General features: G+C 38.1%; 2 protein-coding genes across 2 annotated transcripts; both read right to left on the minus strand.

The window, feature by feature from the left end:
• Positions 1–2,472: 2,472 nt before the first annotated feature.
• LOC112042662 (ASNSD1 upstream open reading frame protein-like) lies at positions 2,473–5,708 on the minus strand. The gene is made up of 4 exons (XM_087017709.1): positions 5,594–5,708; positions 5,154–5,219; positions 4,632–4,707; positions 2,473–4,335 (listed from the first exon to the last, which is right to left on the minus strand). The coding sequence occupies exons 1-4, from the start codon at positions 5,654–5,656 to the stop codon at positions 4,280–4,282; spliced, it is 261 nt and encodes an 86-aa protein (XP_086873835.1). The 5' UTR covers positions 5,657–5,708; the 3' UTR covers positions 2,473–4,279.
• Positions 5,709–6,531: 823 nt separating this feature from the next.
• Positions 6,532–17,513, minus strand: LOC106165169 (uncharacterized). Its single transcript, XM_013543270.3, has 14 exons — positions 17,250–17,513; positions 14,615–14,825; positions 13,768–14,084; positions 13,366–13,508; positions 12,544–12,708; positions 11,808–11,823; positions 11,295–11,408; positions 10,644–10,766; positions 10,093–10,284; positions 9,657–9,782; positions 8,976–9,221; positions 8,211–8,284; positions 7,387–7,555; positions 6,532–6,998 (listed from the first exon to the last, which is right to left on the minus strand). The coding sequence occupies exons 1-14, from the start codon at positions 17,353–17,355 to the stop codon at positions 6,808–6,810; spliced, it is 2,193 nt and encodes a 730-aa protein (XP_013398724.2). The 5' UTR covers positions 17,356–17,513; the 3' UTR covers positions 6,532–6,807.
• Between the last annotated feature and the right edge of the window lie 4,021 nt (positions 17,514–21,534).

Below are 21,534 nucleotides of genomic sequence, written 5' to 3' on the forward strand. Positions count from 1 at the left end.
GAGACTTCCATTGCTGCGTCTTCTTTCCAACATTGCAATTGTTCCATGTCCATCTTGCTTTTATATCTAAACTTCTGAACTTTTACTCAATTTCTTGCCTATGAAGGTTATCAATTATCCCTCCCCCTTTCCCAACACAGACACCAATTCAGTCATTTTAAGAATTTGAAAATAAACCCACAACTTTTCTTGAACGAAGGAATATCTTTCAAATTGGTGGTAAATGTAGGTATGTTGTTGGGAGGCATCTTGCTCTCATGGTGGTCATTTGATGGATGTAACTAGAGGATCAGAGAGGCGATACCGCCTCCGAATATTGTACCACCAGCTGGAGCAAGCGCATTCGTATAGACCCCCACATACACAAAATAAGGGACACAGCCACCAGTTTTGTGCTTGACAAGCTGTAAAAATGCAATCAACAAGAATTTTTAAACTATTGCAAAAAATATATATGGTACAATCAAATTTAAGTTCTTTGTAAGATAGGTCAAGGGTCAATTTCAAGGTCACAGTACATTGCCAGTATATGACTTCCTATTCAAGTTCAAGAGTAACTATGGACCTATCTCTGTCAAGTTTGAAGTTAAAAGAGAAAGAAATTAGCAGAGTTCACTTCATGATAAAAAGTAGGTCAAAGGTCAATTTCAAGGTCACACTTAGATTGCCAGTATAGGACTTCCTATTCAAGTTCAATAGTAACTATGGACCTATCTCTGCCAGTTTTGGAGATAAAAGGGAAGCAAAATTTGCATAGTTCAGTTTATGGTGAAAAGTAGGTCAAAGGTCAATTTTAAGGTCACATTTAGATTGCCAGTATATGACTTCCTATTCAAGTTCAATAGTAACTACGGACCTATCTCTGCCAGTTTTGGAGATAAAAGGAAAGCAAAATTTGCAAAGTTCAGTTCATGGTGAAAAGTAGGTGAAAGGTCAATTTTAAGGTCACATTTAGATTGCCAGTATATGACTTCCTATTCAAGTTCAATAGTAACTATGGACCTATCTTTGCCAGTTTTGGAGATAAAAGGGAAGCAAAATTTGCAAAGTTCAGTTTATGGTGAAAAGTAGGTCAAAGGTCAATTTTAATGTCACATTTATATTGCCAGTATATGACTTCCTATTCAAGTTCAATAGTAACTATGGACCTATCTCTGCCAGTTTTGGAGATAAAAGGAAAGCAAAATTTGCAAAGTTCAGTTCATGGTGAAAAGTAGGTCAAAGGTCAATTTTAAGGTCACATTTAGATTGCCAGTATATGACTTCCTATTCAAGTTCAATAGTAACTATGGACCTATCTCTGCCAGTTTTGGAGATAAAAGGGAAGAAAAATTTGCAAAGTTCAGTTCATGGTGAAAAGTAGGTCAAAGGTCAATTTCAAGGTCACAGTAAGATTGCCAGTATATGACTTCCTATTCAACTTCAATAGTAACTATGGACCTATCTCTGCCAGTTTTGGAGATATAAGGGACTAAATGTTATAATTTTGGAGTTACCATAATGTGCCATAAATTTCCTACAGAAGAAATTAATAAAAATAAAGAAAAGGTCATTTTGGTCAAAATTCTTGAAATGGGGGTGCTCTGAAGTTCCAGATGTTCAAATTTGATGAAATAATGTCATTTTTGACCACAAGTTGTCTGCTTTGCCAAGCCTTATGTTTTATTTTTCCGGAGTTCAAAATTTATTATCCATTACCGTACTGCACATTCTGCTTTCACCACCAATATGTACTTTTTGATACAGCGTAACTTTGGAGATAAAAGGGAAGCAAAATTTGCAAAGTTCAGTTCATGGTGAAAAGTAGGTCAAAGGTCAATTTCAAGGTCACATTTAGATTGCCAATATATGACTTCCTATTCAAGTTCAATAGTAACTATGGACCTATCTCTGCCAGTTTTGGAGATAAAAGGGAACCAAAATTTGCAAAGTTCACTTCATGGTGAAAAGTAGGTCAAAGGTCAATTTCAAGGTCACATTTAGATTGCCAGTATATGACTTCCTATTCATGTTCAATAGCAACTATGGACCTATCTCTGCCAGTTTTGTTGATAAAAGGGAAGCAAAATTTGCAAAGTTCAGTTCACGGTGAAAAGTAGGTCAAAGGTCAATTTCAGGGTCACATTTAGATTGCCAGTATATGACTTCCTATTCAACTTCAATAGTAACTATGGACCTATCTCTGCCAGTTTTGGAGATAAAAGGGAAGCAAAATTTGCAAAGTTCAGTTCATGGTGAAAAGTAGGTCAAAGGTCAATTTTAAGGTCACATTAGGATTGCCAGTATATGACTTCCTATTCAACTTCAATAGTAACTATGGACCTATCTCTGCCAGTTTTGGAGATAAAAGGGAACCAAAATTTGCAAAGTTCACTTCGTGGTGAAAAGTAGGTCAAAGGTCAATTTCAAGGTCACATTTAGATTGCCAGTATATGACTTCCAACTTCAATAGTAACTATGGACCTATCTCTGCCAGTTTTGGAAATAAAAGGGAACCAAAATTTGCAAAGTTCAGTTCATGGTGAAAAGTAGGTCAAAGGTCAATTTCAAGGTCACATTTAGATTGCCAATATATGACTTCCTATTCAAGTTCAATAGTAACTATGGACCTATCTCTGCCAGTTTTGGAGATAAAAGGGAACCAAAATTTGCAAAGTTCACTTCATGGTGAAAAGTAGGTCAAAGGTCAATTTTGAGGTCACATTTAGATTGCCAGTATATGACTTCCTATTCAACTTCAATAGTAAATATGGACCTATCTCTGCCAGTTTTGGAGATAAAAGGGAAGCAAAATTTGCATAGTTCAGTTTATGGTGAAAAGTAGGTCAAAGGTCAATTTTAAGGTCACATTTAGATTGCCAGTATATGACTTCCTATTCAAGTTCAATAGTAACTATGGACCTATCTCTGCCAGGTTTGGAGTTAAAAGAGAAAGAATTTAGCAGAGTTCAGTTCATGGTGAAAAGTAGGTCAAAGGTCAATTTTAAGGTCACATTTAGATTGCCAGTATATGACTTCCTATTCAACTTCAATAGTAACTATGGACCTATCTCTGCCAGTTTTGGAGATAAAGGGGAAGCAAAATTTGCAAAGTTCAGTTCATGGTGAAAAGTAGGTCAAAGGTCAATTTTAAGGTCACATTTAGATTGCCAGTATATGACTTCCTAATCAACTTCAATAGTAACTATGGACCTATCTCTGCCAGTTTTGGAGATATAAGGGACTAAATGTTATAATTTTGGAGTTACCATAATGTGCCATAAATTTCGTACAGAAAAAATTAATTAAAATAAAGAAAAGGTCATTTTGGTCAAAATTCTTGAAATGGGAGGTGCTCTGAAGTTCCAGATGTTCAAATTTGATGAAATAATGTCATTTTTGACCACAAGTTGTCTGCTTTGCCAAGCCTTATGTTTTATTTTTCCGGAGTTCAAAATTTATTATCCATTACCGTACTGCACATTTTGCTTTCACCACCAATATGTACTTTTTGATACAGTGTAACTTGAAAACCGTATGGAATACAAAAAAAACGAGACCACCCCCAGTGTTGGGCTTTACATGCTCTACAAAATGCAAAAAAGAATGGGTCTCTAGCATTAACGGTTCCCGAATTAGAGACAGTTTTCAGTTTCGGTATCTTATGGCCGCTACTCCCGTGAAAATGCACCGATTGACCCCAAATTCACGGAGATGAAAGATGACCTGAAGGGTTACACTTTCCAATAATATTATTGGTTAAGTCTGTGTGGTGTCTGAATAACAGGGCAAATAATTATTTTTTCGTAAAAAAATTCATTTTTTTGAAAATTTTGGCCCGTTTGACCTTGAAATAAAGGTCAAAGGTCAAATCCAAGGGCATATTTGAAATCTACACATATGACTTTTGGAAAGCCGTCTGTAGAAATTTTTCCCATAATTCCTTCTGTAGGGTAGATAATTAGCATTTAATTTTGCCATTTTTAGACAAGGGTGCATTGTAATGAGTGCCACACCTAGACCCCAAAACTGACAAAGCCCAAATTTTACGTGGAACGAGTTGAGATTATAGGTGACCTAAATCCAAGAGATGGGTACAGGGGCCCTTACCGTCTAGGAGGAGAAGCGGTAACGGTAGCCATCCGGCGGAGCCGGCGGAGCCGGCGGAGCCGCAGGAGCCGGCGGAGCCAGCGGAACGATCCGGACGGGACTAAAACCATGTGTACCGCCAGCGCTAACGCTGGTGGTACAATAATAAGTTCTTCAATCTTGCTGACCAGTTATAGTAGAATTCCAGTCGCTACTTGTCATCCTCAGTCACAGCTTCACATTTCTCTCTTATGTCATCTAAGATTTCTAATGTCAAAGAAAATATAATTTGTATATATAAACTTTAATTTTAGTATGTATCTATAAATAAGCTTTAATTTTAGCTACAAGGAACAGTAATTACAATTTAAAGTAACCTAAACATTATTATTCAATGCTTCATGTATTACATTATTTTTTCTGCAACATTAAACAAAAAAATAACATGAATCATTTTCACTTGATGTTCAGTATAATAACCTCTACAATATATTTTTTCAAGACCTGAATGACATGCCCTATATATCACTCGGCATGAACTTTAATTAAAGAAGAAAACTCACTTTTACAGCTGGCCAATTCTTTCTCTCTGTCTGAGCAGAAAAATATGTTGCTGTTTGGTTGCTGCTTGTAAACTTTCTGAAAATTAAAAGAATTTTTTTACAAAGTCCCTTAAACTCTGAAAAAAAAAAAAATTAAACAAAAGACTAGGATTAGAACACCAAAATTCAGATTCTGTGAGTGATGTTTCAAATTTATTCCAAACATTGCAGTGTCACATGAAATTAAAGGCGTTTGTTTGTGCCACTATTCATATTATTTGTGGATTGATTGCTTCAGCATTTACATACATTTCCATTGTTTGTTAATTCATTATAAGTGTATTATTTTGTCTGTTGTTTCTTGAAGGCTACTAGAAGCTTATGCGTCTCATGAAACCTATTTTGTTGTAAAAATCCCGTTTGTGTTTTACTCCCCTGCTTACATTGCTGCATATATTATTATTATTATTATTATTATTATTATTATTATTATTATTAGCTAGTTTATAAACCCATATGAATATAAAAAGCAAAATGGCTTACAGCTCCCGGTTTCAAAGACCTCAGTTCTTCTTGCAAGACTTCAATTTCGTGCTTCTTGGTGTTCACCTGAAAGAAATAATTAGAACAGGCAGGTAGAAAACGACGATAAAATAAACGGGTATTCTGTGTTGATCTTTTTGCCTCGGGTTTCTAAGTTGTAACGTTCGTGAAAAACAAAGGATGCCCTCCATGCTAGCTACATGTATGATGGCATACGGAAATTCTGTAAGGTTGAACGCAAACCAATGTACACTGTACTATCAATCAACCAATCGATCGAAACACTAACATTGGGCAAACTTGGGTCTTTATTTGTACTCTGTCTTAGAGTACGTAATATGCATGTCACCGGTATTTCTTGTCCTGCCAGAACCAAGACCGATCGGTGATTATGATAATTAAATGCAGAGTTGAAGTATGACCATCCCCAATATACTTACCACTTGTGCCATTCCCTTACTTCCTGCTTTACCGTGCACAGAATATGTGGTAGGCCTACTCATTCTGTCTCTCTCCTACCACTCGCCTCCTCTGGAGGCTGCCATCTTTAACAGCAGCAATGTCAAAACGAGGCCAATGTATGTAGGTCAAATAAGGAATCTCCACGTGTTTAAAAATAGAAATGGGAGGTAACACGACTTTTAAGTGTGTCAGGAGTGTTTTTTTTTTTTTTTTTTTTTTTTTTTTTTTTTTGGGGGGGGGGGGGGGGGGGTTAATTAATGAACTCGTTAGTTAGCCTGCTTTTAATTAGCGTGATGAGCAAATATATTTTGTTTTTTTTTGAGTCACCATTTGAAGGGCACACATATATTGAGGAGAATATAGCATCGTTGCATGCACATCGATTTTATCAAATGCTCTGGATTCAAATGTTTAAAAATGGCTCATACTTAAAGTAATTGTATTTTAAAGCAAAAATCTGCAGCCAGTTACAATAATGCGTGTGCTTGCAAAATCCGTTTGTAAAATACTTTAAAGAATGAGTATACCGGTACAACACATCTAGCTGATGATATATTATTTATGCCTCTTTAACGCGCCACTAATAATAATAATAATAATAATAATAATAATAATAATACATGTAATAGTGTTAAATGCCTTCAGATTTTCTATTAAAGTAATAAAATTAGAAAAGCACTCACAGAGCGCAGACCTCCACCAAGGTATTTCAAATATGGCTATATAACTAGAACTGTGAATTAATTCACAGACCATCACCAGAATCTAATCAATTTTAATGTAGCCAATTTCTGACCTTTCCTCAAAATTTTATCGGAGTCCGACCATAACTTTTTTTTATAACAACAACAACAAAAAGGCAAAATATTTTTTCCACTTTAGGGATAGAAAATATTTAAAGGCAACATAACCAACATTTTAAAAGGCAAAAATAATTTTAATTTGTACAAATATCGAAAGTAGAAAACAAAAGGATGTCAAGACAGCACAATGCAAAGTTATTAGAGAAGACATTCGGTGGTAATAGTCATATAATACGAAAGAGGTAACTCCGAATATAGTACTAGTAGGTGCGTCAACTTTTGCGATTTTTCGCGTGGAGACGTGTAGGCCTACCGCGCCAACGCCAACCTATGTAGTCTATAGCTAATAAATGCCGTTTCTATATACAGAGTCCGCTAAGCGTATAAGCTCAGGTGCAGTCGGGGATACTGGTTGACGGCTTCCAGTCCCCCTGCGGAGAACAGACAAAAAACTGCCCCACTACGGGCGAGGTATATCCACTGTTACAATGAAAATAACAATATTTCCTGAATCCCCAGTATGAACATTCTATTTTGCCGTTTGCTGGGGACCGCAGCTCAGGGCAACTTGCGTGGTTTCCTGAAAGAATAGAAAAAATAATTTTCCTGTGGTACAAGTTTGCGACATCAAATTTAAAATGTATTGCTCTGTCGTTGCCGAGTCCACAAAGAATAGTTTGAGAATTTCTTCGCTTACTTTAATTGATGGCAATTTTCTCAAAAGGTTTTGAATTGTGGTGCTTCAGCGATTAAGGGAACATTTCTGAGATTTTCATGAAATTGCTTCTTAGGCTATGTTTTAACAAGCTCTAACACGCACATATGCATCATTATAACGGCTGCTGGCGTTTATAGAAAGAAAAATAACCCAAAGCAGTATACTGTATTTTTGAAAAAGGACACAATAATTAAGTTTTTTCGAGTAATTGCATCTAGTAAAAAAGCCACAAAGAAAACTTGTAACTTACTGTGTTTGACTTTCACCCTAAATGTACAGGTGTTCGTGTTTCCACTGCCGTCTGTTACGGTATATCTCGCCCAGTAAACTCCAACAGGAAACAGTTGACCATCAGGTATATTGTCAACTATACTGAAATGTCCAGAGTTGTCGGATATACCCAGGTCGTTCCAGGTCACCTGAATTTAGCATAATGAATGTTAATAGGCCTACTCTGAATATGAGAGTCCTCTGTAAATTACCACTCTGTGGCGCCACCTACAGTTTAGTCCTTTTCTCATGGAGAATTCGAAACTGGAGAAGTTTTAGAAAAGAACGTCAAAACGTGAATGTCGGTCTGAACTTCAAGATAAAACAAGAAAAAAATAAATAAATGATTCACATAAATGAAATAATTCACTTTTTTCTCTAAGAAGAAATTATTCGATAATGTTTTTGATCAAAATTCAATGGCTCTTGCAGTGTTTTCCTAAATTGAAGAAAACCAACATTTTTGGTCTCAACGTACAATCAACTTTCGGTGTTTTAAGTTTAAAAATTGACCTAAATCTTTATTTTCACAAATGGAAATGAATGATGCCAACCATCTAATACAAAGTAATAAGAAGGTCAGTGAACTACATGTATTTGTAGAAGTGTTTGTAATTCAACAATGAAATATCGTTTTAGCCGTAGCCATAGCAACAATTATTTATGAGAAGGGACAATGCTGGTTTGGGACCAAGCTGTATTGCTGAGCCAAAAATGTAGGAAATCGTTTTTTTTTTTTTGAGTTGACATCACTATATTTGATTCTTTTAGACACTACTTTAAAAAGAACCGTGACAAACTTACCAACACTTTCCTGCCTTGTTCTACCTGCTTAGTTATCGGCCCAGGACAGTTTCTTATGGTGGGTTTTTCTTTATCTGGCAAATAGAAATGATATACTCTTTCCATATCTTGATATATAATGATTTTGCAAGGTTTCGTTCTTCATTGCATTTATTGTGGGACAAAAAGATCCATCCTTTAACGAGGGATCTTTATCTGACCAAAACAGACACCAAAGCTGCCGATGTCACGTAGAGAACATAACAATAAATGCACAATTTTAACTATTAGTCTATATGACTTTAATCTTTGAAGATCCCCGACAACGTATTTACGATGCTGTAAACGGAACGTGAATTTAGTCTTGTTAATTTCTTCTTTTTAGTGAAATTAAAGAATTAAACTCCATCGCCCCCCCCCCCCCAAGAAAGAAAGAAAGAAATTAAAGGAAAAAAGGAAGGTAAAAAAAAAAAGGCTTTAAGGCATACCAAAACGTAAGACAGCAAAAACGAATTTTCTGGGAATTTTCAGTGATTTTCCCGTTATTGAAAAAATCAATGAAAAAATTCAATCTATAGACCCCTGTCCCTGTTCTAAATCTCCACTTTTACTGTCCATTACGAGAATGACTTAACATTTAAAAACTTATAACTGTAAAACGGTTTTATAGGTCGTAATTCTGTGAACGGTTTTGGTGATAAATGGAAATGTGAGGAATTGAATTTTCCAGAAAATACAAACTTCTGTCATATAAGTCTGTCAGTTTTTTCGTGCATTTAACCGCACCTTGTATAACCACAGTGACATTACACTGAGCTGTGTTGCCACTGTCGTCTGCCACAACGAAAGTCACAACATGGACGCCGATCTCAAATGTCCGCGGACCCGGCCGTGTGCCACTGATGAGGCGTGCGTTAACGTTATCCGTGTACGCCACATTGTTACTTAAGTCCACTGTCGCTTCTTTTTCTCCCGCTGAGGCTCGGGCGGTTATTTCGCTTGGACACTGACTGAAATATGGGGGGTCTGTATCTGAAATACGAAAAAAAAGACAGCTCCTGTGTTGATGATAAGAAATATGATGTTGACAGGCAATCTTGGAAGTCACATATCACAGCGGTTTACCTCCAATATTTCGATGTCTAACAGAACATCTTCATCAGGAAATACTGAAGAAATATTACTTAATTCATATAACAGTTTCTCATTTTTATAAGCCTCCTTGGGTCATTTAGAGAGTATTTTGGGGGCCTTAGCAATAGTCCGAAGGTTCATTGGTCCGAATGTTCACTATAGAACCTTCGGACCAATGAACCCTTGATTAAAAAAAACGATGAAAATGTTACCATTTTTTGGACCAATAAACCTTCGGACCAATGAGCCTCCGGACTATCGAGACTTTCTAGTATCTTTAAACTTAGTATCTTTTAGCTCGTGATAGCTGCAAGCTGTAAACATGGTATTTACCCTTGCACGTTTTTCCATCCGGTTGAAGTGTGAATCCCGTTGCTAGGCAACCACATTCAACTCCACCAATAGTGTTAAAGCAGTCTTGGTCACAGCCACCATTGTCAACAAGGCATTCGTTTTTATCTACAAGAAGATTGTTTTTTTTTTGTAACGGATTATGAAAAAGGGTTTGGTATAGATTTATGATTTTTTCATAAAGTAATAGACGTAATATTGGAAACTTAGAAAGAAGTGAAGAACTGGTGCAAATATCTAATGATAGGCCTACAAGTGATGCACGAAAGGCAGTAATTATTTATGAAATTGAGACAAATTTTAATTTTTTTTAATAAAATAATAAACTTGAAAATGAAAGGTATTGTAAACCAACTGATCGTAACACATATATCTTCTTTGCTTATGGCACATGCATTCTATGGCAAATGATGCCTACCTCTACATGTTATCGCTCCTTGCTCCCATATGCCATGTTCATTGCATTCAAGAACGGGGTCATCTGTAGATTCAAACCCGGGGTGGCACTCCTGGTCGCAGATGGCGCCTGGCGTAAATGGCGGGTTTTCTTTGCACGTGACATTGCCATTCTGAGGCTTAGGTGGTGATGGGCAGTGAATGGTGATGTTATCTGACGGAGTAAAATTGAAGAAAAAAAAAGTCGATAGTAGCAATGGAGAAATATTTTATTCAAGTTTAAAATATAATTTCTAAATAACCTAAAATGGCAAAAAAGTGGTTTTCTTTGAAATGCAGCTGTGTTACTGGGTGATTTACTTATACAAATAAGATGCGCTGATACAATGTAAGACCTTTTTCATCTCATAATATAAAAAAATACAGCTGTGTTACTCTATGATTTATTTCTACAAGATGTGCTAATTAGACTTCGTCATCTCATGCGATAAATAATTCATATGTCTGCCACATTCAGACACAACTGCCCTAAATAGAAATTAATGTAAATGTTTTTTAGCTCTATACTCGCACCTGCACACCGGAGACCATCGTTACTCAGTACTCGTGAGGGAAAGCAGGCACACCTGTAGCCGCCTTCCTCGTTTATACACATGTCTTCACAGCCGCCATTGTTCACCCCGCATTCATTTATATCTGAAATTATTGGACGGTAGGTCACTAAAATATATGCCTAGCGTTTTATTTCAATCGAAGTCTCGCTCAGATGGACTTATTATATATTAGCCATAATTGTTTTGGTTGAGATGTTATATATGTTCAGCTTTTGCATTTCTTTCGTTGCAAACGAGATTTAGTAGGCCTACTGCCATTGAAACATCTATATTTGCGTAATGTGGCATTTCAATGTACTTTACAACCTCCAAAGACTACATCTTTTAAGGCATATACAATGCGCGTTATATATTTTTATATCAAAATCAATTAATTTTCATGGTAGTTTCAGCTATTTATCTTTTATCACAAAAGTTTTCACGACCCAAAACTGCTGTGAAAATTACGGTCTACAAAACTGCTGAAAAGAGTCTTTAATGTCAAAACTAATTACCCTCACAAGTTAAACACTCTACCAGTATTTCTATTGCGAGAATTTCTAAAAAAATTTAGAAACTAAGAACTAAAAAACAGATTAAGAGGTTAAGAAATGGCAACTTTTGTCCGTACCTGTACAGTTTCGCCCGTTCTGGTCCAGGACGTAACCCTCCATACACAAACACGTGGGGGCATATCGCCGGTCAAGTTGACTACAGTACTGCTCACATCCAAACTTGGCGCAGTCTAATATACATTAAATATCAACTATAATACTGTCTTATTCCTTTATCATTTCGATCTCTACTCAAAATATTCAGTGCTGAGAGGAGAGATTATTATTTTCTATTTTTAAATAGTTAAAACTGCACCAGGACGTCAATTTCATTACACAAATGTTTGTATCAGAAGGAAGACCAAAATGTTCGCATAGGCCTTGATATTACAAAATTACGTTGCATAGTTAAGCACCGTTTCACGAGTAAGGTAAACCTTATAAATCATGTCGTGCAGTGCAATTTTTTAAAGTATTGGAGAACAAAATGGTTCTCATAATAATAAAAATCCATGATACGTCCTGAATTCGTCTTGAATTGTAATATTCAATAACGATTTCTCATGCTTTTCAATTTTGTAAATGCTTACCAAGCGCGAGGTTTGTCTGGAAGAGAATTTTATATTATATTATATTATATTATATTATATTATATTATATTATATTATATTATATTTAATATTCTAAAAACATCAGACATTATTTACTCTTGAACCGAAATAAATCCAGTAAAATAATGGGTCATCTAGAAAACATAAATAACCATAGGTGGCGCTCTTTGTACCAAATTATTGATGTTTCATTCAAGACGGGATTTACCATCTTGTAACATGGAACCTTGCAGTTTAGTATTGTTGGTGGCTCGCCATCTGCACCACTCATATAGGTAACAGATGGCAAAACTTAAAATCTCGGTTGTTCTTTTTAATTATAAGGTATTTGTCGAAAGATATAACTTAAAGTCATTATATGAGCTATTCAATGTGTTACTCAATGTAGGGGGGGGGGGGGGCAATGCGGACAAGCTCATCTACCTTAGCTTGGGAGGAAAACTCATCCCAATTCTCATTCTCAGAACAACAAAGACAGCAACATAAAATTAACTACAACATCAACAACAAAACGACAACAACATTAATTGTTACAACTATAATAAACAGATAAATAAAATAACCATCAAATCGAAAAAAGCCAAGCAATTTCCCACCCACTTCGACCCCCCCCCCCACCATTTACGACCCCCGCCCCTCGCCACACTGCTGTGCCCCCCCCCCCCCCCCCCCACACACACACACACACACACGGTCACCCCCGGTGCTAAATTACCGTGTCTCGTATCCAGTCATAGTACTTGCCCAGGTTGGTGTACACTCCCGGATAGTGAACGTTGTTGCCGCAGTAGGAATCGCCAAAACTCACAATTCCCACCTGTCTCCAAACCTCGCGTCCATTGACTGTAAAGTTGCACGCCAAGGGTCCGCCAGAGTCTCCCTGGAAACATAGGTACATGGTGCAGACAGGCAAACGGACAGACAGACAGACAGACAGACAAACAAATGTGAAAACATAGCCTCCTTGTCGGAGGTAACAACAATATGTTCCTCGTGGGATAGCAATCGTTCGTTTTGGCCTAAAATGGATGTTTCTGGGTTAAACGACGATTTCCCCATTTACTTATATTTCTTATAATACTTAACAATGGTTAATAAATCTATCCCGACATTCAAAGCTAGTCTATGTTTTTTTAAACTTACATTTATGTAATAATCTCCTAATCTCTTAAGAGATTATTACTAAGGTAAAGCATCTATGAAGGTCAACATGGTCTGATGACAAATACAGATTGCAGAATAAATGCGATAACCGCTGTTTTGGTGGTAAAGTGGAATTATATTTCGGTGAATTGTTTACAATGTATTTTTTGTGAAATATAAATCTCATGCATGCGGTTGTTATCCCTTTAAATACATACGAGTCATTGAGCAGACATGCAACATACCAATCACTTGCATGTGCGCGCACGCAAGCACACAGCTACACATCCAACAAGAAGATGTCCCTTTACTGTAGGAGCAAATTTTTTCACAGCTGCATGTACATGTAGATAAACGCACAGAATAAAGTTAGATATTAGGTCACGTGACTTACCCCACACGTGTCCTTGTTTTTAGCTGTGGCACATATCATGTCATCCGTTATCGGGAAACTATACCAGGAACTGGTTCTGCAGGCAGGGGTGGACATATAGTCCAGGTCCACTTCCTGTAGCTTCCTGCTGGACTGAAAAATAGCTGCAAAAATAGAGAGAGTTTGAAATAATTAAGGATTTTTATTACGTTATGCCATGACCTCTAAATACTCGTCTTAGAACTATTTTGAATGCAGATGCTTATTCCATTTCAACTTATTTCAAGTTATCAAGAGCTGTAGACCTAATGAATATTCTAAATGAAATATATACTTTTTTATAGTTATACACCATATGATTTTACGATATCATATTGAGAGAGAGAGAGAGAGAGAGAGAGAGAGAGAGAGAGAGAGAGTTACCAGGGTCCCCTATTGTATCCCCCCATCCAGCGACTTTACACTTGGTCCTGTCATCCACGATCTCCGTGTCAGCCGGCAGACATATGGGGCCTATGTCCTGACTGTAGGTGACGGGGGACGACAGCCGAAGTAAAGCCAGATCATTCCGCAAGTAGTCTGTGAAACGGTCTCTGCTGAATTGTGGATGGTCTATGATCTCGGCCACTGTTCTGTTCGCGTATCCAGGGTTTAGAAGCTTATTCTGTACGTCATGGACGGCAAAATGGACAGTGAACTCAGTTGGGAGCCTCTTTCGATATGGGCAATGTCGCAACCCGCTATGTCATGAAACAAAGGAAAGGTACAAGTATTAATCAAAATCATATTCTGACACACTGGCGCACCCCCCCCCCCCCACACACACATGCACGCACGCACGCACGTACGCACACACGCAACACATATAAAGCACTATATAAGCCCATTTGTAAATTTAAACTCGTGACAAACCAGATAAGAACAAACATGACATGCGTCTTGCTCTCCTACTAGTACAACATGGGAGCAAGCAGGATGGGCTTGAAGCTCAATGATTTTGTACTTACTTTGCCTGATAAAAATGTCCTTCGACTGGCTATTTGATGTATGTCTAATTGAAACGTAAATTCATGTTTATCGAATGTCTGTCGATAAACACATCCCTTTAAGCTGTAGGTCTAAAGAAATATTAATTACAAAAACGGCTCTTACCTTAATTTAATCTTCTTAATGTCTTATGTTTTATTCACAAATGGCTAATTTAATAATAATAATAATAATAATAATAATAATAATAATAATAATAATAATTATCCCCCAATGATGTTACCTGGTATATACACAGTGTGCTGCCGTGAGCACCCACTGCGGTGATATCAGACTCCCTCCACAGAAACCACTACAGAATAATCCGTCAATTATCTCAATGTAAGTCATCCAAGGCCATATAAACGGCTCTGTCTCGATACCGCCAATGATCCTTGAGGTAGTCTGTGGAATAAGACGCCTTGTCCTTGGAAGGTTTGGAAAGCCACAGGAAGCTAGATGATTAAATTCAAATTATATGATGCTATAATAACTACATCTAAAAATGATAAAAATAACTCTGGTGTGACAAATGGCAAAATGATAGCAAGTGTTCGTATGGTATTCATATTTCATAATAAGTACATTGTAAACAACTGATAGGAATATAATAAATTCTCTTTACCACGAAAACAGAGGTTACCCTATTCTGGAATCTGTACAATAGGTACAGCTAGGTTAGTTGATCGCGGCTATTTGCGTTATAAACGGACATTAGTTGCCAGGGAGGAACCGGAAGCAGCCTTAAAGCTGCTCGTTAATACATTTGAACGTCCATTTTTATATTTTACTGCTTTTTCAGTGTAAATATTTTTACCCGTGTTTTTCTTCCTGCTCTCCCCCATTACTGCTCCACCACTGTCCCTGCCCTTCCTTCTGCCCAGACTTCTGCCCCTTACTGCCCCCCTCCTCTGCCCCCAGACCTTTGCCCCTTACTGCCCCCCTCCACTGCCCCCAGACCTTTGCCCCTTACTGCCCCCCTCCACTTCCTCCAGACTTCTGCCCCTTGCTGCCCCCCTCCACTGCCTCCAGACTTCTGCCCCTTACTGCCCCCTCCACTGCCTCCAGACCTCTGCCCCTTACTGCCCCCTCCACTGCCTCCAGATCTCTGCCCCTTACTGCCCCCCTCCACTGCCTCCAGACCTCTGCCCCTTACTGCCCCCCTCCACTGCCTCCAGACCTCTGCCCCTTACTGCCCCCCTCCACTGCCTCCAGACCTCTGCCCCTTACTGCCCCCCCTCCACTGCCTCCAGACCTCTGCCCCTTACTGCTCCCCTCCACTGCCACCAGTTCTCTGCCCCTTACTGCCCCCCTCCACTGCCTCCAGACCTCTGCCCCTTACTGCCCCCCTCCACTGCCTCCAGACCTCTGCCCCTTACTGCCCCCTCCACTGCCTCCAGACCTCTGCCCCTTACTGCCCCCCTCCACTGCCTCCAGACCTCTGCCCCTTACTGCCCCCTCCACTGCCCCCAGACCTCTGCCCCTTACAGCCCCCTCCACTCCCCCGGACCTCTGCCCCTTACTGCCCCCTCCACTGCCCCCAGACCTCTGCCCCTAACTGCCCCCCTCCACTGCCCCCAGACCTTTGCCCCTTACAGCCCCCCTTCACTTCCCCGGACATCTGCCCCTTACTGCCCCCTCCACTCCCCCGGACCTCTGCCCCTTACTGCCCCCTCCACTGCCTCCAGACCTCTGCCCCTTACTGCCCCCCTCCACTGCCTCTAGACCTCTGCCCCTTACTGTCCCAATCCACTGCCTCCAGACCTCTGCCCCTTACTGCCCCAATCCACTGCCTCTAGACCTCTGCCCCTTACTGCCCCCCTCCACTGCCTCCAGACCTCTGCCCCTTACTGCCCCAATCCACTGCCTCCATTATTCTGCACCTTACTTACCACCCTCACCTAATTGCTGCTGCCAGAAGTCTCCAAATGTCAAAAGTAGAATATTTTACGATATAGAACCAGGCTACGCATTGCAAATGCATACGCACGGTATTGTAGAAAAAAAAAAACGCAGATTATTTTTACCAGCTTGTTTTTAACGCAAGCACGCAGATCACTTTTTTTACTACTCAGTTACTCAAGTTTTAGTTTCTACATGTAGGTCATTGGAAACAGCTAGGGGTGCCAGTACTTAGTAGCCCTGTACTCTAACTACGTAGGAGAAATGCTCTTATCATTTACTAGTGCAGACCATAAGCAGAGAGGAGGAATATCCATTGCAACAAAATCCCATGAAGTGTATCAGAGAACGTTATTTACCAACAATAGAGACATTAGTATTGACAGTAGGCTACTCATGTAGCCAATTAAAAATGCCATTGTACTATAGACACGCAATATCAGTTTGACCGTTGCATTTTTTGTTGTAAGCTTTCACTCAGTCGATTGTTCACGGCGGAACCCCACTGTTTTTGAATAACCGCTCATGAACGATTGTGATCAATGAGAAATATTATAGCTTAAAGATGAGAATTTTTTTAATGTAGCGTACGATAGTGGTGGCTTAATTCACGTATATCATCGCCCATTATTCTTCCACCCTTCGTCCACTTCTATGGCCTGCCTAATAAATACCTTCTTAGTAATTAGAACTGTTCAACGACTTTATGTTATGAAACTATGGGAGCATTTAGATAGACACATCGTACTAGTTGGGAGGGTCGTGCACTTGGCTTAACTGAATGACACACCTCGTCGAGCAGCTAAGGGGGTGGTTTACCAAAATTAATTTACCCCAGCTGCTCAAGGAACCTTGCCATACAGGTACATTTAAGCTGATTCCACTGATTACACTTAGCGGGAATCCCCCATAGAGTTAAACCGACCAAACTAGTAGGACGTGCCTATCTGAATGGGTCTACAATTTCTAAGAATTACCTGGGTTGATGATATCTCTCTTCGTGATTGCACGTTGTTCTACGTTATGTAGTTCCGATACGAAAAGCGCCAAAATGAAGGCTAGCGCGTCTCTCGAAACCACCATGTTAGAAGGCAATAATGTTCTGAAACATCCTACACTTTTTTAGCCGACTTTATGAGCACGATTCGTCTGTATCCGCGTTCTACTTTGTGGCTGATGGGAATGACCCCGTACCCGGATGTTATATAGGATTGCAAGCACAACTTGTGTTGATTTAGTCACGCTTGCTTCCTGTTTTACTGGTAAATTTGTAATGGTAAAATCCCGGTTGATGATTGCATTAATATATTCCTCTTCAGGACACGATTTTCACCTCGTCCATAGCCGGATTTAAATGACCCCCTAGACTGTTGTACTGATGATACAGATTATGAAGTTGATTGTTGCACTTGTGTCACTGCGCATCAATACCCTGTCATTATATTTTGAACAAGAGATTTAAATCTTAAAAAAATAAAAATAGTCTTCAAAAAAAAAAAATATATAGCATTATGTTAATATTTAATGGTTGAACAATGGTTGAACAATGGTTGCATAACAAAGAGTTTCATTGCATTAGATGTGCCGGTTTTCATGCAAAGACACATCGGTGTCACACAGCACGAGGTCAATGAGGTCATCTGGTTTGCTGTGTCCCGTCGGCCCCGGTCAAGTGTCGTCTTGCAGCTTGAACTATCTTCTGCATAACTACCGAACATACCGCACGCTGCACGTAAAATTTTTCTTGTAGATAGATATTTGAATAGAATGAGGAATGAATACATAATTTAATACCAGCTTTTTCTTTTTCATTGAAATCCGTAAGCTGGAAAGAAAATGGCTTGGCACTAGACTTGAAATACATAAACAGATTTTCACAGATGCCAGATCCAAGTATAACTTTCGTCTTAACACATGCAAAGCAGAATACCACCGAAATTGCATTGATTCTGCCGATCAGAAAGCCCTATTCAGAATTGTTGATAACATCTCTAACTCTTCATCCACCCAACTTAGAGTACTGCCTGATTTAGAGAAAAACTTACTACCTCAAGTTTTTGCACAATTCTTTACTAAAAAGATACAGGACATAAGATGTACCCTAGATAAACATGATCCAAAGCTCATAGAGTCACCAGTTTCTTCTCAAACAGTACTGACAAAATTCACCCAAGTGAGTATCGAACAAGTAGTTGCCATGATGAAAGCCATGCCAGCAAAATCCTGCTCACTGGACCCAATGCCAACATACTTAGTAAAGGATTGCATAGAAGCAGTTTCTCCAGCACTCATGAAAATAACAAATACATCTTTTGAGTCTGGAATTTTTCCTGACCTCTGTAAAACTGCTGTTGTAAAGCCTCTCTTAAAGAAGAGCAGTCTTGAAAGAAACGAGCTGAAAAACTATAGACCAATTTCCAACTGCTCTTTCATTAGTAAATTTCTGGAAAAAATGGCATTCTCGCAACTGAACAATTACTTAACAGCACATTCTCTGTATGGTAAATTCCAATCAGCCTACAGAACGGGTCATAGTACTGAAACAGCCCTGCTAAAGGTTCACAATGATATCATGCTCTCATTAAACAATCACTGTGATGTCATCTTAGTCCTTTTGGATCTTTCTGCAGCTTCCGACACGATTGACCATGATATTTTACTACAACGTTTGCAGTGCAGGTTTGGCATTACAGGAATGGCGATTGATTGGTTGAGCTCTTACTTAAAGGGAAGAACACAAAAAGTGGAAATTAATTCCCTTCTTTCTGCCCCTGAAACCCTGAAATATGGTGTTCCGCAGGGATCGGTGTTAGGCCCACTACTTTTTTCACTCTATATGGTGCCTCTTGAGGAGATCATTTCTAAGCACAATCTTCAGACCACAATTTTTGCTGATGATACTCAGATTTATGTAACTTGTGATAGTCGGTCTGATTATTCTGTAGTGTCAGACATAGAGAAATGTATTGATGAGATCCGGGTGTGGATGCTTTCAAATAAGCTGGCTCTAAATGACACTAAAACGGAAATAATCTGGTTTTCATCTAAATTTAAAGATAGAAAGGACTGTGCTACTAACACTAATGTTCGCATTGGCAATGTGTCTGTGAAAGCATCTGTCAGTGCGAGAAATTTAGGTGTGTTTTTTTGATTCAGCTGGGATCTTTGACAAGCATATAGACAATGTTTGTAAGTCGGCATCTTTTTCACTGTGGAGAATAGGAAAGATTCGGAATTTACTAAATATAGAAACAACTACAAAATTAGTTCATGCTTTTATTACATCAAAACTAGATTATTGCAACAGTATTCTTTTTGGGGTGAGTGACAGCAAATTGAAGAAAATCCAATTGATTCAAAATTCAGCGGCCAGATTATTTAAAAAGATAAGGAACCAGAGCTTGGATCATATCACTCCAGTGTTAAAGGAATTGCATTGGCTGCCAAACAAACAAAGAATTTTATTCAAAGTGTTGTGCATACTTTTTAGAGCTTTCAAAGAAAACACACCTGGTTATATTGCACATCTTATTCAGTCATCTGAACCACGCAGGTTAACAAGAAACTCTTTTGAAAACAATTTTATACTCAATCACTGTGAAATAGACAGAAAATGCAACAAATTCTATGGAGACCGGGCTTTTACTGTTTATGCTCCAAAATTGTGGAACAAATTGCCTTTTAGTATCAGAGCTGAAAGTGACTATAATACTTTTAAAGCCTGTCTTAAAACTCATCTTTTTAAAGAATTTTATGGTTAGTGTTCCTTTAAACCTTTTAGTTGTTTATCATTCATTAAGAGTGAGCTTGGGTTAATTTAAGTAGTATTTTAAAGTTATATCAATAAATTTTCTCTGCTTTCTTTAACTAATTTTATTAGCTTTAGTAAATGTTAAAGTATTTTAGTATTGTTACTTTTAAACTTTTAATTATTTGTAAAGTGCATTGAAATGTAAAAAATGGAATGCGCTATATAAGAAATAAATATTATTATTATTATTTATTATTTATTGTATTAGATCATCATTATAAGAGGGAATCCTCTAACCAGGTACGAGTCGAGCAATAAATGAGTCGAAAGTAGAGAAAAAAAATTGTGGAAAATTTGGTTTGGAAATCCCGGTTATGATACCTTTAAGGATTGGAGAGGCCAAGAACACATAAGTCTTTTTTTATAATGCAACATGTAAACGCGATCGTCTGCTGGAAATCAGTCTGTGACAGGACTCACCTCTTGCGGTGAAATTTCGGCAGAGATTGATCAAGACAAGACTACCTTGAACGTGTGGAGCAGACGAAGTTTTATCCCTTAGCGGCCATTTTTTAAATTCACTGCCTATTTTTCATTTCAATAATTTATCATTTCCTTCACAGATAAGCGTGTCTTTCCATTTAAATATGATCTGAGGTAAAACTGCTGTAAGAATGGTGCCTTTCAACACTGTTTTCTTGTTCATCACCAGGTATCCCTATTTTGGTAGACGTGTCTATTAGCACGTACGGACAGTATTTGGAGCACGATAATAACAATATTTCAATAACAATAAGAGAAATTGAAGAATACACCAAGTTCACGCATGCTTATAACTTATCGTCATTAAGGAATTTTATGAAATAATTGTGGACACATTCCTCGAAGCTAGTACCTCAGAAGGAAAGAATGGATATGTTTATTGTAATTCAATGCAACATCTGCATTGGAACATGTTTTTTATTGAGACAAATAAATAAATAAATAAATAAATAAATAAATAAATAAATAAATAAATAAATTAATTAATTTAGGATAACCGAAGCGAACAATCAAAGACAGTTTCTGTAAATAATTTTGTTTTGCATCCTACGGACATCATGTTTAAAAGTGAATAACCTTTTTATCTTTTCTTAATTCGTCTACCGTTAATTATATATATTCTGCAATTTTTTATCACTATAAAGTCTCATCTACACGACATGAAGCCCCCTCAACGTTACTTGGTTGAAAATGAAGAAATGCAATAGAACTTTGTAATATAAATGGGATATCATTATGTGTACCTTGTTATACCGAGCAATCTTGAATTTGTTGATTTACAAAAGGCGCCTGTCTGACTCTCAAATTAATGGCCGTCACTTTATAACGACGATATTGTTGTTTTGCGTGCTTTGCTTCAATTTTTATGTTTGATGGTTTACATATAATTATATTCTGAGAGTATTATTTGTCTTGAAGGCTTGTGATACAGGTGAGTAGCAGTGGGGAGAACCGACGTGAATTACAAT

Source organism: Lingula anatina, chromosome 7 (genome assembly GCF_051362555.1).
Source record: "Lingula anatina isolate TDL-2025a chromosome 7, LinAna3.0, whole genome shotgun sequence".
In the NCBI taxonomy this organism is placed as follows: Eukaryota; Metazoa; Brachiopoda; class Lingulata; order Lingulida; family Lingulidae; genus Lingula; species Lingula anatina.